Source organism: Caenorhabditis elegans, chromosome II (genome assembly GCF_000002985.6).
Source record: "Caenorhabditis elegans chromosome II".
Classification (NCBI taxonomy): domain Eukaryota; kingdom Metazoa; phylum Nematoda; class Chromadorea; order Rhabditida; family Rhabditidae; genus Caenorhabditis; species Caenorhabditis elegans.
In genome coordinates this window covers 556,322-572,264 of record NC_003280.10, presented here as the reverse complement: position 1 = coordinate 572,264, position 15,943 = coordinate 556,322, and the positions used below count along the sequence as shown (strand labels likewise).

The 15,943-nt window shown below is 35.8% G+C and overlaps 4 protein-coding genes and 1 non-coding gene across 6 annotated transcripts; 3 read left to right on the top strand and 2 right to left on the bottom strand.

Moving 5' to 3' along the window:
* Positions 1-154: 154 nt before the first annotated feature.
* mlt-8 (uncharacterized protein) lies at positions 155-2,985 on the top strand. Its single transcript, NM_061358.10, has 4 exons — positions 155-331; positions 1,140-1,378; positions 1,662-1,857; positions 2,562-2,985. Exons 1-4 carry the CDS (start codon positions 158-160, stop codon positions 2,757-2,759), a joined length of 807 nt encoding a protein of 268 aa, NP_493759.2. The 5' UTR covers positions 155-157; the 3' UTR covers positions 2,760-2,985.
* Positions 2,986-3,388: 403 nt separating this feature from the next.
* Positions 3,389-4,599, top strand: W08F4.5 (Nodule-specific Glycine Rich Peptide). Its single transcript, NM_061357.3, has 3 exons — positions 3,389-3,516; positions 3,704-3,931; positions 4,367-4,599. The coding sequence occupies exons 1-3, from the start codon at positions 3,468-3,470 to the stop codon at positions 4,543-4,545; spliced, it is 456 nt and encodes a 151-aa protein (NP_493758.2). The 5' UTR covers positions 3,389-3,467; the 3' UTR covers positions 4,546-4,599.
* Positions 4,600-8,203: 3,604 nt separating this feature from the next.
* On the bottom strand, positions 8,204-15,780 carry C09E8.1 (Sodium-and chloride-dependent glycine transporter 2). Of its 2 annotated transcripts, NM_061356.8 has the most exons (14): positions 15,625-15,780; positions 15,123-15,241; positions 14,817-14,962; positions 14,672-14,763; positions 13,714-14,065; positions 13,530-13,661; positions 12,753-12,959; positions 12,578-12,706; positions 12,144-12,234; positions 11,960-12,096; positions 10,213-10,431; positions 9,405-9,727; positions 9,023-9,150; positions 8,204-8,477 (listed from the first exon to the last, which is right to left on the bottom strand). In NM_061356.8, the coding sequence occupies exons 1-14, from the start codon at positions 15,711-15,713 to the stop codon at positions 8,290-8,292; spliced, it is 2,352 nt and encodes a 783-aa protein (NP_493757.2). In that variant the 5' UTR covers positions 15,714-15,780; the 3' UTR covers positions 8,204-8,289. The 2 variants fall into 2 exon arrangements, 1 of the variants encoding a protein (NP_493757.2); NR_133622.1 differs by having other exon boundaries at positions 8,290-9,150; positions 15,625-15,713.
* anr-27 lies at positions 11,275-11,668 on the top strand. The gene is made up of 3 exons (NR_101655.1): positions 11,275-11,318; positions 11,367-11,468; positions 11,526-11,668.
* Positions 15,739-15,768, bottom strand: C09E8.6 (uncharacterized protein; the record flags this gene model as incomplete). Its single annotated transcript, NM_001361844.1, has 1 exon — positions 15,739-15,768. A coding segment is annotated over one exon (30 nt), but the record flags the coding sequence as incomplete, so codon positions are not given.
* Positions 15,781-15,943: the final 163 nt, after the last annotated feature.

Below are 15,943 nucleotides of genomic sequence, written 5' to 3'. Positions count from 1 at the left end.
TAACATTGAATATCAATATTATTTATTGTAAAAAATGCACAGTTTTGCTGTAATATTTTTTTTTGAAATTTGGAAAAAATAACAAATTTTTTTTTTCAAATTAAATTCAAAAAATTTCAAAAAAAAAACAAAAATTTAAAATCAAATTTCTCAGGTAATGGTCCTTCTGCTTCTGCTCCTTGCCGTCGGCACCGTAGTCGCCCAAAATCCACTGACAAAGGCATGGAACGAGGCAGTGCCCGGAGTTCAGCCATTCTGGGAGAAATATCAGACCGGACCACATGGAGTCGTTATCAGAGGATGGCAGTTTTCCAGATGTGCCAGTGAGCAGGTACTGCACTTAGAAATGTTCAACTGGAAATTTAGAGTATTTTGTTAGTTGACAACTTTTTTGTCGGAGATATTTGAAGAAAGTTAGGGAGGTTTCAAATTTTGGATTTTTTTTGGAAAAAAACAAGAATCTATCAATAGAGCGAATTTGCAACCAAAAATTTTATAAAATTCCACAAATTGCAAGTGCGCCCCAATGACAATTTTTTTTGAAAAAAAAATCCCAATTTTTCAAAAGTGTTAGTTTTAGTAAATCTAAAGTTTACACGTGGTGTCAGTGTGTCTCAATCCTGCTTGATCTACGTAGATCTACAAAAAACGCGGGAGAAGCGACGCAGAGTTTTCAACTGACGTCACATTTTTTTGGAAAAAAATTTTCCGCATTTTTGTAGATCAAACCGTAATGCGACCTGGCACCACGTCAGTTTATACGATAAACTTTAAAAGAAATTTAAAAAACGCAGATGTTGCAAACTCGCTCCACCTAGAAATTTACGGTTTTTTCATTAGCGTTTGATCTACAAAAAATGCGGGATTATTTTGCCCAGAAAAATGTGACGTCAGCACGTCCTTAGAAATGCAAAATCAGTTGGGAAGTTTGAGTCTAATTTCCCGCATTTTTTGTAGATCAAATCGAAATGGGAAATTCTGACATCATGTGAAGCTTAGGGATTTGTTTTTAAATTTCAACAACAAAAAATTGTAAAGTTTTTTTTTGGAATATAAAAATTTTCAAATTTTCAAAAAAAAAAAAATTTCACAAATTTTCTCCCCTTCCCACAATATTCCATAATTCCCGAAAATTTCAGTGGACAAACTACGTGGTAAACGTGTCAAACATTGTCATCTGGCCAGACTATCCACGTTTCCCGGGACCAATCTTTTTCAATGTTACGATGGACGTAAGCGAAGATCTCCCACTGGACAAAGTTGAAATGGACCTGGAAGTACGTCACGCCGTGACCAATAAGCAAGGATCCAAGGGATGGCAGGTGATTCCATGTCAGGGATGGAATATTATTGATGGTTGTGATGGAGTCGGCTCGTGGTTAGTTGGGAAACTTGTGGGAAAATTAAATTCAAAATTTCAAAATTTGAAATTGCTTTTAAAATAAGCGGGGTTTCTCCGGACACGCCCTAAAAATGGGCGGAGCCTATAATGGCGTGGCTTGCACCACCCCGCCCATTTTAACTATAATGTAACTATTGTACATCAAAACTGTCCAAAAATTTCCAGTTTTGGAAAATTTTAGGAACGTTGTTTATTGGATCACTGCACAAAATGTTAGTACTAATTTAGTAAAAAATGCTGAAATGCTCCAAATTTACAGCCGCTACTGTGACATGCTCGACAAATGTAATGAAGCCGTTTCGGGAGCCCACAAATACGTAAAAGACCGTAAAGCCAACGATTTCCTGAAACAGAACAAGTTGTGCCCACCACCAAAGGGGCACTGGACTATGACTTTCTCTAAAGTTTTCAGCTCTGAAGATCTTCCAAAATCCTTCTTTGGACCACTTCAATCGGTTGGTTTTTTTTTTTTGAAAGTTTATAGTTTATAGTTTGTAGTCTGCTAGACCCTGTTTTAAGAAAAAATTCTTGAAACAAATTTTTTGTGTAAATAATATTTTTTTCAAAAAATTAAGAATTATTATCCTGAAAAATTGTTCTCAAAATTTATCAGAAAAATGATTTCCCGCAGTTTTTGACTGGAGCACACTTGCGGATGGACGGTAATTCGAATTTTTGTGTGAAAAAATATTTTCAATAGTTTTTAAAAATTATTTTCAGTGCGATCTGCGGGAAATTTGAATTTTTTTCAATTTTAATGTTTTTTTTACAAATGTGCAACAAGGTGTGTTTTCATGTGATGTCAGAGAGTCCCATTTCGGTTTGATATACGTCGATCTACAAAATGCGCGGGAGAGTTGAGACGCAGAATTTTCAATCTGATTTGACATGATTAAGAACGTGTTGATGTCACACTTTTTGGGCAAAAAATTCCCGCATTTTTGTAGATCAAACCGTTATGAACAGCCTGAAACCACGTGTGTTTTTCAATTTGCAAAAAAAACTCGAGGAACTAGAGGAATTTTGGAGCTTTGTAGTAAATTAGTCTACAGAAAATTTGCAGTACTTTTCAGCAAAAACAATTTCGAAAAAAAATTCCAAAAAATTATTTTTATTAATTTTTCCTTTAAAAAATCCTCCAAACCCTTTCATTTTTTAGAATGAATACTGGCTAACATTCTCCTTCACTGACGGAAAAGACAAGAAGCTGGGATGTGCCCGTTTGTGGGTGGATGTATGCAAGTACCACCTTCAGGACAAGTCCCAAAAGTGCCTCCGTGACCCGAATGCATTCAAGAACTTTATCAATGAAATTTCATCGCAAGCTGAACATATTCGCTCCAGAAATGGAAAATAAATTGTTTAAAATTTTGAAATTTTTCTCGGAGAAAATTATTTTTCCGAAAACCAAAAAACCACTTCAATTTCCAAAATTTCCGATCTACACTCTGTGGGTATATGCAATTGTGTCTAGTAGTTTCCTAATATTACCTTTTAACATAATTTATTGATTGATTTTTGTTTCGGCCCCCACGACATGTCCATTTTTCTCAATGCTTTCATGTTGATTTTAATGAATTTTTTTTTTGAAAAATTTAATGTGAAAAACGCGCATAATTATCCAGATTAAAAACATGAAAATAATTTTAATTATATTTTTTTATTTTTTTTGCGAGATTTCTATTTACTTTTTTTAAAACAAATTGTTTAAATTCTTATTTTCCTGAAAATAGTTAATTATATTTTAATTTAGAATAATCAATTCAAATACAATATAAAATAGAAGCTGCTGTTTCAGAAAATTCACCAAAAAAATGTTCAACATAAAAAAAATTTTTAGGAATGAAAAAAATTTACCAATTTTCTTATTTGTATCAAAATTTAAATTTTTACTTGAATTTTGAATTTTTACACCGTCACTATGCAAAACTCAAGCTTTACTGTAATTCTTCATTACTTTCCGCTCGGAAACTAGAAAAAAAAATCTTTTTGACCTTGGTTATCATATGGTTGCTGGTGATATAAAAGACTGTTGTTGTAAACTTATCGATTTTTTGTGGGCAAAATGATTTATAATATTCTTTTGTTCTTATTGCTGGTTTTTGTTCATTTCGGTGAGTTTTTTTATTAGATAAAAAATTGGAAAATTTTTTTGGAAATTGTATTTTAAAAAAAAATTCAAATCTTTTTGTAAATAAATGAAAACTAAAATTTTGTAATTTTGCTTTGAATACATGCAATTATAATATTAAAAGTTGGAGAACAACCTAGAAACAATTTCGAAAAAAAAAAAATTTCCAGCAAATTCCCGAACTCTCACCGACCTCATCTGCAAGCTTAATCCATCTCGATGTGACTCCTTCCGGTCCAATCACAGAGCCAAAATCTCAGAGCACACGGGCTCCGCCGCTCCTCTGGGAGCTCCATCACTAGAGGAATTCCAGAGGTGGAATAATTACGAGGAGACTGCACAGGGCACTGGATTCTTAAAGCCTGAAACTGGAAACAATCCGGTTCCATATGGTCCAGGTAGATTTTTTAGAATTTTGAATTCTTAAAAAATATTTTTTCTGAAAATTTTGTGAGTTGTTGAGCTTGTTTTTGGGAATTCTCAATTTTTTTAATTTTGAATTTCCGAGTTCGCCGTACTTTCAGAAATATTGGAGATTTCAGGAAGTTTTGAATTTATTAATTTTCAGAATTCTAAAAATACGAAATTTTTAGAAAATCTATAATTTTGTACTTCTTGAAATTTCAGTATTTTCAGACTTTTTGAAATTTTTTTACATTTAACTTACTAAACTAGAATGTAGTGATTTAATCTGGCAGACTCAAATTTTCAATTTTCCATTTTAAATCTACCAATTTAAAAGTGAATTTTGTAGTATTTGTCTAGAAAAGTATCTCTATTGGCAATACGATGCTCCAGTATTTCGCTCAACAATTTTTTTTTTCAATTTCCAGGTCTCGGTGATATTGGAATCTTCACAGGCGTCGGCGTTCAGCACCCGTTCGGTGGAATTGGCTTCGAGCGGGATTTTGGGATATCCATGGGTGGTAATGGTCGAATCGGTGGGATACCCGTCGGATGGGGTAATGGAGGAATCCGGAGTCAGGGATCCGCGCCGTGGGCTAATCCTTAACACTTCTTTTCGGTTTTTTTCTGAAAAATAAAAAAAAATCCTGAAAATTTGTTTTGAAATTTTTTATCACAAGTTTTTCTTTTCAAATTTGAATTCACCGTTGTCGTATTAGTCTACCTGTAGTTTTTTAGCTTGAAATTCCCAAAGTCAGGCGCAATGGAGTACTGTAGTCGGTGATTCTGTTTACCTAAGAAGACACGGGTACCGTCCTGATGTATGAAGTGTACTTCGGCTGCTCGTTTGGTTTCTCACTATTCGATGATGTCGAATCTGATCCCTTCGCTCAGCAAGTCGATCATCCGAAGACCTGCAGTTGAAGGATCTCACACGATAATCAGTTTTTCTTGTTTAATCCCGCGGCTTCTTAATTTTCAAGTCCGATTGACAGATGGCTAGAACCAGAGGTGTGCGGCAAATTTGCCGTTTGCCGAGCTCGGCGAAATTGCCGAATTTGCCAAACTCGGCAAATTTCGAAATTTGCTAAAATGGCATAAAATTGAGTTATTTTGATGCCTAAGCAGACACTCTACACGGAACTTATCCAGATTTTTAACACCAGATTTTTATTCAGAATTCAGTAGTTTTGGTGATTCAAAAAACAGGCAAAAAGTATCACATTTTTCAGTGTTTGTTAAGCACGGCAAATTTGCCGAATTTGCCGTGCTCAGAAAATTTTGAGATTTGCCGCACACTTTTGACTAGAACTCCGAGATTCGATCGCTTCTTCTGACGTGAGAATTTCAGCAGTGTGAAAAATCGAATCGAGTAAACAATTGTGCTCAAATATTTGACATTTATCTGAATTTTTGGTAACTGTTTTGAAATATTATTTTCTAGTTTTGAAAAAAGTTTGTAAATTTTTTACTCCTTTCAAGCCTTCATCAAAATAATTTTTGAAATTTTTCTTGATTTTGTCGCTCGTTTAGTCATCATTTTCAGAAGTTTCTGTGTAAAATTTGCGTAGATCACGCGTAGATCACAATTTATTTATCTCTTAAATCGTATTTCTGTTGCGTTTTTATATTTTGATCTACAAAAACAGACGTGCATTGTTTTTGACTTTTGTCGTCTAAACTACACACACACAGACCCTCATGCGAATGAAACTTGGTACAGTGCCCGCGGTGTTGTGATCACTGCGCAATATGGTCCTCCTCCTCCCTCCCTCTGCGTCGCTCACAATAGAGTGCTGTCTGCGAACCGTTCGATAATTTTTGCGGTGCAGAGTTTTTTTTAATCGCTTTTTGCTTTCAAATCCTCGTTGTTTCTTCTTTTTCCATTCTTGAAAACTGTTCATCGAAATAATTTTTTGTAGCTTCGCAAAGTTGCAAACATGTTTCGTTTTTACTCACAAATTCCGACAGAGATTTAATTTATTTTCAGTGACCACCACCTGATTGTCAGTAATTGTACCAGCTCACATGGCTAAAGGAAGTTCGGATTAAGCCAACGGATACGAAAACATCAGATATTCGTGTTTGAGGTATAGCGACTGTGCCTTTTGCCACATTTTAACAATTTTTAATTTAGGAGGGCATCTACATAACACGAAGAAGTTTGTCAATCTGTCGCCAAGACTCCCCTTTGACGACTCCGATGGCTCCAGCTGCACCATGTGAAAATTTTGGCGACATTCCTGTTGTCGATGTGGTCCGATTCATTGAAAGTCCTGAAAGACTACAGTAAGTTTCAGCTTGTTTAAAAGAATGCATATATTTGCCGAGGTCAATTTTAAATAATTTTGTTATGTGTTGCAGGTCCAGAAACAATTTCTGCAAGGAGAAGATCCCTGGAATTCCTTAGAACACTTGCTCCGCACGGAAATTGTCGTCGTTTTGAAGGAGTCGACATTGGAAAATGGGACGGCTTGCCACGTCAAGCGGATGGAATTCGCGTCGAGAACACTCGTGGTAGAACTCTTCGGAACTATTTTCCCGCAGTGGGTTCAATTTAAAATATCGGCGAGCCTGGGGTGCAATAGTGGCAAGAACCCGAAGTAACGGGGCCACGAGTTGCGGGGAGTTTTATAGTATGATGGGCCATTATGAATTTAGATCCATGGATCGTGTATACCATGGTGCGGGTCAGGAAAGATGATCCAACAGCGGATTGTTCCACCCGCATAATCACAGTTTCAGTGATTGTTGCAGTCGATGGTCCGCTGTTAAGCTTAGCCTCCTGTCCTCCCTTCGGTCTTTTGCCCCTTCCACGGTTCCTCTTAGCCAGGGCTGTCGTGACCCGAAGATCAACTACCGTCTGGCGGAGTTACCCGCCGTAGGCCTCACGGCTTACCCGTCCATCCTAAGCCTCACAGTCATCAAGAAGGGGAACCTGCCCATTCTCTTCGTTCTAACGAAGCTTTCCTTTCCCTTGAATATTCAAAAATGGAAAAATAATCTCATTTCCCTTTTTTGTTCCTTATTTTCTTTGTTCGGGGGTTCCGCTTTCGATACTCCAGTTTTAATTTAGTAGTAGTAATAGTAGTGGTGCATTGCACCATGAGGGACTTTGCAGAAGTTATATGGATCAAAGGCAAGTATCATCGTTGATTGACCACATCTAATTTTGGGCAATTCCACTCGTGTCTTCCTGGGCAGCTTCTTTGATTTTTCTGCTGATTTGGGGGCAGGTCTACTTAGAAAACTGTTGACTTGTAAACTGGTTATGATTCTTCCGTCAAACTTGCGGTGGTTTTCTTTTTTGTATGGCCTACGTCGACAAAGACAAGAGCTGGATAATCCAACCGTTGATTGTGCTCGTGGCGTTATCCGATGGTGGTTCTCGAGGCCCACTTGACACTCCTTCGAGTGGCATTCTAGACTTCACATTTTCCAGTTGTATTTTCATGGTGCCATCAGAACTTTAAAAATTAGTTTACAATGCTCTCTCATGGGTATTAGCTTGGCGGAAAAATTCCGTCCTATTTTTCAATGAATTATATGTCGAAGCAAAATCAAACTAGGATTTAGTTATCCATCATGCCTAGAGAGTCCAGCTGACAAATATTCAGAGTATTGCTTGATTACCGCTTTGAGATTTGTTGGACCTACCTTGAAGGACATAAGCCAGATCTGAGAAAAGCCAATAATAATTTGGAGCAGTGTCAGAGAATACGATGGCGAAGAGAGAATCATCTGTTTTTTTTTGCCAGTTCCTGCATCACTTGTTTTTCACCGTGTGGTCGGGCTTTATTATGTTTCTTTTGAAAAATGGGATCAAAATCACTTGTTATCGGTTGGTATTGTAGTGAAATTCATACGCTATCATTCACTTTTTTTTTGAAATTACAGTTTTATATTGATGTAGAGTGATTGGAGTCGCCGTCCGAACTTTGAAAATTAGTTTACCCTGTGCTCTTTCATTGGTATATCGAGCCAAAACTGTAATTTCAAAAAGAATTCGGGTCAAAATCATTTAAAATCGGTTGGAATTGCAGTGAAATTTATGCATTCTACTTCTCTTGGGTATCTTTTTGTTTTTTAAATTACGGTTTTAAATTGGTGTAGAGTGATTGGAGTCGCCGTCCGAACTATGAAAATAGTTTACACTGTGCTCTCTCATTGTACATTAAGCCAAAACTGTAATTTCAAAAAGAATTGGGGTCAAAATCATTTAAAATCGGTTGGAATTGCAGTGAAATTTATGCATTCTACTTCTCTTGGGTGTCTTTTTTATTGAAATTACAGGTTTATATTGATGTAGAGTGATTTGAGTCGCCGTCAGAACAAAAAGCACACTGAGCTCTCAAACTCGAGCCAAATCAAAAATCACTGGAGAATCATCGTCCGTATCATCTCCGTTATCATCACCGGCACCACGTGGCAACTCAGCCTCGTCCACTTCCGAGGCTTCTCGCGTATTTGACGGCCTATTGTGCTCCACAGAATGAGCACGAATGGCTATTGCTGTTACAATACAGCAACTTCGGATCCCTGGAAAAATTTGAGATTTTTAAAATTTTCAAAAAATAAAAGCTTATTTTTGGAAATTTTTCAAATTCTCAAAATTGTTTAAAAAGTTGAAAAACCGTTAAAAATGTATTTTTCAAAATAAAACCGTTTTCTGATCAAAAATCTCAATAAAAATCATCAGAAACCCGACTTTCAGCATTTTTCTCATTGGAGCATACTTGCACATTGCGGTCGGCGGGAAGCTTAAAACTTTGGTTTAAAGTTAAGGTTTTTCAGCTTTCTCTGATAAATAATAGCGTCTTTTCAGTAGAAATTTAGTTTGATGAAGAAAAAATCTTCAAAAACCCACAAAAAAAAACTAATTTTCAGCGGTTTTCTCATTGGAGCACACTTGCATCATGCGATCGGCGGGAAGTTTGAATTTTTGAGTTTAAGAAATCGATTTTTAAAATTTAAAAGTCAATATTTAATATTCTGGTCTTTATTCAGACTTAAAATTTGGAAAAAAATCATAAACGGAATTTCGGAGCGTCGTATTTTTTCCAATAAAAAAATCAATAACTTACACGTATTGCACATAATAATAAGTAGAGGTGGTACATCAATTCCACCTGTATGATCTCCTGCGTACATCCACATATAGGCGTTAAGCATTGCAGTTTCCATCGTGGCGAGACCAATGTAGAAGGAGAGTCTGAAGTTTGCGGTCAGAATTTAGGCCCAAAATTTAAAATTATTGAAAAATTGATTGGATTTTTGAATTCACCGTTGAAAATCACCCCGAGAACCAATTTTTCAGATTTTTAGTGCAAACTGTCGTAAGATCTGGTGTCAAGTAAGACAGCGCCAGATTTTACGACAAATTGCACAAAAATTCAAAAAAAACCGGTCTGGGGTAGATTTTCATGATAAATCCAGATTTTTCAATATTTCCCCGTAAAAACTCACCTCTCTCCTTCAATTTGCGAGTATTGCTGACATTTCCGCATTTCAAAAAGTGTCCAAATATGGCAAACTACAAAGATGAGCAGTAAAACACTACGGTATTGATTGGCGACACGGGTACTTGATACCCAAAGATTTGAAGAATTTAGGAAAAAAAATACGACTAGAAGGATTCCGATAAAAGTTTCAAAAAGAAACAGTGAAAAAATGGCTGTTTTGTAGGACATCCGCCGGAAAATCAGTCGATTCATGATACTGTAGGCCAGGGAGTGAGCACGTGGCTTGTTCGGGTTTACTGCGGCGTGAGCCATCCATTCCGGAGATGGCTGAAATAATTTTAAGTAAAAAATTCAAAACCGGCGGCAAAAACTGCCCATAGGTCGGTAAAATCAAGTTTTTGCGTACAACACACTTGATTTTACGGCACTTTACAAAAAAATGTCCGAAATTTCAATTTTAGAATCTAGTTTTCAAAAAAGTGATTATGAAATTCAAACTCAGCGTCAAAAAGTACCCCTACGTACAATTTGTCGTAAAATCTGGTGTTTTGGATTACTGTAGCTTGGTCACTGCGTACCAGACACCTAACCTTACGACATTTTGCACAAAAATTTTGAAAATTGATGTGTAATTGTTATTTTTGACGCTGATTTCAAATTTTGTAATAGAATTTTTCAAACCTCGAATGTGGGCCAAAATTTTGGCGTCAATTTTCAAAAATTAGAAAAGGAAAAAAAAATTCCTGGGCTATTTTTCAGTGAGAAATTCAAATGTCCCCTAAAAACTGCAAAAACCTTTTAAAAACCCTTACTTTCAACGTGTCCTTCCACGACAGCCCGTGCTTGAAGACCATCTGGTATACGGTAAGTGCGGCGCCGACGCCCATAATAATAATCGGCGCAAAGATGACGAGGTATCCAACAATTTGACGGATTACTGTAGGAAATGGCAGGAATTGGACACCGGCAGAGATATGCTTGTTTACATCGTTTCCAGCCCACAGGAAGTCGAAGACGGCGACGAGTTTTGTCTGGAAATTTGAAAATCTACAGTACCCCGCGAATAATTTGATTTTTTATTATGTTTGCTTTTCTGAGACTACATTGCCCTAGATATCTGTCGGACAAAAAGTTGAATAACAAATTAGCGCGCCTATAAAATAGACGACTAGCTCAAAAATTTCATGTTTTTCTCGTTTTTGTTTTACTTCTGAGTTGACTGCGAGCACTAGATTTAAAATTAGCTGAGTAGCGACTCACACTCCGTATCATTCTATATTTCATTTCAAACAAAATTTTATGTACTAAATATTTGCCTTTTGTACCAAGTAGCTAGCATCCAAATGAAAAAAATTATTGTGGTTTGAGTCGCTACTCAGTCAGAAACGGAGTTGCTAAATTGGCTGAGTAGCGACTCAATGATATTTCAAAATGCTATAACTTTGTTCAACAGACTCCAGGAAATTTGGTTCAAGAGGAAAAATTTTTCAAATTTTTTTTTTTAATTAAAAAAAAACTTTTGGAATTTTCTAAAAATTGGGTTTTGTGTTTTCACTTACCCAATATTTAAATAATCATAACATTGTTCATTTTGAGCCTAGAAACTTGATCCAGGAGGCAAAATTGTAATTCTTGAAGTTTTACGTCGATTGATTAATAGGAAATTGTGATAAGGAGTTATTAAATCTAAGTCGATACTCAGCCAATATTTAAGGTAACACAACTTTTTTCGTGTTTGTCCTAATACTTTCCTACAAAAACCAAAATATTCAGTATCATGGGACAATGTCTCCAGCGTCAGTCAATTTTTGTGCCAGCTGTTGCAATCGACCGAAGTAAATATACAATTCGCGCCGGATTCAATCTGAAGGACCCTTTCGAGAACAACAGCTACTTGCAATACTTGCCACCTAGAGAAGTAAATTTTGCCTGATTTTTTTATGGCAGCAACTTGAATTGTTTTCAGATTGACGTCGTATTTGACAAATTTACCTCCAAAATTATTGATCTCGGACTGCCTGTGGTACCAGAGTTAAAAAGGGAACTACTTAATCTACGGGAGCTTAATGTTTTATTTACCTAGATATAAAAAGAAGTAATTTCTAAAAATGCAAAAAATTTTCAGGATGAACCGTCCAACTATGTTATACAAGAGGAAGATTTCGAAGATGAAAAATAAGAGAAAAATGATTTCCTCCCACGAATCATTCGACTTTTAATTTAAATAAAGTATGTACTATTGAACAGTTTATAACTCCGTATCATATTGAACTACATGCCAATCGACGTAAAAATTATAGCTATACAAAGTTTGCTTTAGGAAGAAAGCTCATATTGGCTGAGCAGCGACTTAGTGGCTTCGTATCACAATTCATTCAACACACAATTTTATGGCCTACAAATTTGCATTTTAGGCCAAGTTTCTGGGTCTTTGCTGAACAAAGTTATAATCATTATAAGTTTGGCTGAGTAGCGACTTAGAAAAACTTCAAACTGTTATAACTAGTGTCACAGATACAAAGCCTAAAAATTTTCAAAATGCTCCTAGAGTTAACTTACACAAATCAGCGCAGGCACCACAGTAAACAAGAGTACTGTGAAAATGGGGCTAGTCGCTCTTGTAAAGTACTCGAGCACCGATGGTCTTGCAGGGATCTGTGACGTCATCATCACATCTTGCTCCAACTTTTGCCAGCCTGAATTAAAATGTTAACTTTTGGTTTTTGAAAGTCTTCTAGGTTACCGTAGACGAAGAAAATCAAAATGAAAACTGTAAGTTGGACTAGAGCAGTTTGGGATGTGTATCGGAAGAAAGCGGCGATTTTGGTGCCGAGCTGGAAAAAATGTGTTGTATTGTGTGATACAGAGCCATAAAGCATGAGTAGCTACTCAGACTCCGTATCAATCTACATTATATGAAATATATGTCAATAGATGTAGAAACTCAAAATATGCAACTTTCTCTTTTGAACCAATGTCCCAAAAATAAAATTAACTGAGTTATAGCATTTTGGAATTTGCTGAGTAGCGACTCAAAATCTTTAAGTTGATATAACTTTGTTCATTTTGATCATATAAACTTGTTTCAAGAGGCAAAGTTGGAGAGGGTTAAGTTATGCGTTTGTCCAAATTGATACGGGGACTGAGTCGCTGCTCAGCCAATTCCTGAAAACCTACCGGCATGTACAAAAACACTGAAGGCATCAGGAACGCTAGTACAATCATTCCAATACACTGTTTCGGCGAGTTTTGCACAATTGGAAAATCATCGATAAAGCTTTGGTAGATGAAGGAGACGTAGACTATCTGAAAATTCAAAAAACTATATATTTTTAGGTCTATCAACACTTACCATAGGCCCCAATGACCCATATAGGTACTGAGCTGTGTAGTAAAGGCCGGACCATACTGGGCCGAGGTGTGACGTGGCAAAACAGACCGGCAAAAGGTCGAAGGAGATAGTCTCATCGGTGGACGCGTAGATTTTGTAGTTTGGTTGTTGGTCTGCCACGTGGCCTTCACATCCTAGCCGAATGAGTGTTTGCATTGTTGGAACGATCTGAAAACACTTGAGTAGTGTACCGGGAGAATTACTGCAGTTTAACTTTAATATAGATAGGGTACTGTAGTTTTACCAAATTCTAGATGTTCAACAGTATGACCTAGATTTACAGTTAGAAGAATTTCACTTCGATCTAGGGGTACTGTAGTTTGTCCTAGATATAGGGAACTGCACTTTGACCTAAATTTTGGATACTGTCTTCTGGTCTAGATCTAGGTGTACTTGTAGGTTTACCTAGATCTAGGAGGATGTAAGGAGTAATGTAGGTTGACCCTGTTTTAGGGTTACTGTAGTTCAGTCTAGATCCAGGGGTACTGTAAATTACTCTAGATCTAGTGGTGTACTGTAGCTCCATTCACCCTAGTTTCAACTAGATCCAGGGCTACTGTAGTTTGGCCTATATTTTAGTGTACAGTACTCTGACCTGGATGTGAGGGGTATCGGAGGTTGACCCTGGTTAGGGTTACTGTAGTTCAGCCTAGATCTGGGGGTACTGTAGTATGATCTAGATTCCGGAGTACTGTAGTGATCTAGAGGTACTGTAAGTTGACCTATCAAAGTACTTACCATCATAAATGGCACCAAAAGCAGCGCATTCAGTCCGGAAACTCCATTTCTCAGCCGACTAGTGGCAAGCAACACGAATCCGGTAAAAGCTGTAGAATAGTCCACAATAAGGATGGAGGTACGGTAGGAGCCCTGAGAAAATTTGAAGTAGTTAAAATTTTTGTACTTCAAAAAAGGCACCAACCCTTAAATCAGCCCAGAAATCAAAGGGATCTTTGGAGATTGCAGAATTTTCCAGTTCGGCTTGAATGTTAGCAGTTGTGAAGTGAAACCCAAAGCCGGTGAGCCCAATGATTACGGCAATGTACAGTATTATGGGAACCAACAAAAACCCCTTTAGAAGAATATCCCCAAGACGATCGTAGTACTTGGAAATTGAAAACCAAATAATAAGCCAAGTTAGAATATGGGCGGTTTGTAGGGGAATCGAGGGAAAAGCCCAAGTGAACGTTTCGTCGGATGGTCCCAGGTACCACATGTTGGGCTCCCATTCTGCTGGCATTTTGGTTATTGGTGCGTTGTTGCGGATTACGTATCTGGAAAAATAAGTTGAAACATGTTTCTGAATTTTTGGAATTTTTTCGAAATAATTTTTTTTAATTTCAAAATTTTTTGTGTAATTCATTTAGTTTATTACTAAATTTTTGAAACAAAAACAGTAAAAAAAAACAAAATTACTAGGAAAATAATTTTTAGGAATACCAGAAAATTAGGAATAAAATTTGAAATTATGCTAAAAAAAATAATTTTTAAAAAAATTTATCAGTTTGTTCCTAAAATTTTTTTGTTTAAATTTTACCAGTTTTCTGTAAATTTTATTATCATGTTTATACTTAAAATTTACAAAAATTATATTAAAATGTTTTTTTGGTAATTTTGAAATTTGAAAATTCGAAAAAAAAATATTAGGAAAAAAGTTCGTGGAACTTTTTTTTGAACATTAGAAGATTTGAAGATTTGAACATATTTCCAATTTAAAAACTAAAAAAATATTAAAAATAATTCTTTGTCAATTTTAATATAACTTTGAAAAGTGATTTTTATAGATTTTTGGAATAAAAAAATTCATTTAAAAAATCAAATTTTCTTTCAAAATAAAATAAAAACTTAACTTCAAAATGTTCCAGAAAAAAGGAACAAACCTATTAAATTCCTGTGCTGGCCAAAAATTATCCGGATAATGATGCTTGCCCTCCGTCACCGTAATATTCGAGTCATCAAAATCGTGACAATACTGCAAAAAAAATTTCTAGGTCAAACTACAGTAACCCCAGACAACTACAGTACCTCTGTATTGTAAGTATGATCACATGACACTGCCCATGACAAGTAGGGGCGAATTGAGAAAAGGATGTAGAGTACGTATTGGGAGGCGCGGAGGCTTTCAGCGTACAGTTTTTCAGCCACATGCCATGTTAGCGCCCACCCGATTCCTGGAAAAAATTTTGTATATTAAGAAAAATAGAAGAAAATTTTTAAAAATGTTGTGTAAATTTAAAAAAAAAGTTCAAAATTTTTTTTTGCAAAATATTTTTTTCGAAATTTTTTTTTCTAAATTTGTCCGCAAATTTTGACATTTTAAAAATTATTCACCAGCAGATATTGGCGCCAGTTTCCGAAATGTCGAAACTGCTGCTGATTTTGATAGGTGACCAACTATCATCATAAGGGTGAGCGCTGGGATGGCAAAAAACGGGAAGTAGAATATCCATCTGAAAAATTAGAAAAATTAGTTTGAAATTATATTCAAAAAATTCAGAATTTCAAGTAATATATTTTGCATTTTAAAACAAGTCTGAACGACTAAAATGAGCAAAGTTTTAAAGGTTTTCAAATTTGGCTGAGTAGCGACTTAAGTTTTTATGATACGGTGTTTTCTTAACAAGAAATGCAAGACGGTTTTTAAAATTCAAGATTTAATTACGGAATTTTTCTCCCAAAAAGCCAGAGTTTAAAAAAATTGCAAATTTTTGAAATTCCAAAAATGAAAAAAAAAATGAATTTTTTTATTTTTCCAATAACTCCTAAACATTGCTCCAAATGTTTAGCAACCTTATTTTCAGAAATTGGCATTCAATTTTTTTTTCAAACCCACCGAATATCAGAAATAGCCAACTGAGAAGCCAGCGGCGCGGCGGCTAGAATAATAGTAGAGTACCCATAGATTTGGTCGACATGTTGCATTTTTTTGGGTTAGATTTCTTCGGTTTTATGGGGTCTTTGGCATTGTAGAGTACACGTGGTTTTTTGTCTGAAAAAATTTGAAAAGTTGGAAAAATATTTTGAAAAAAAAAATTTAAAAAACCTTTTTTGCAACATTTTGCTTGAAAATTCTCTCGTTTTGCTTTATGGGCTTTTTTTTTTAAATAAAAATGTGATTTTTTTTTCAATTGTTTCAAATATTTATCCAAAAA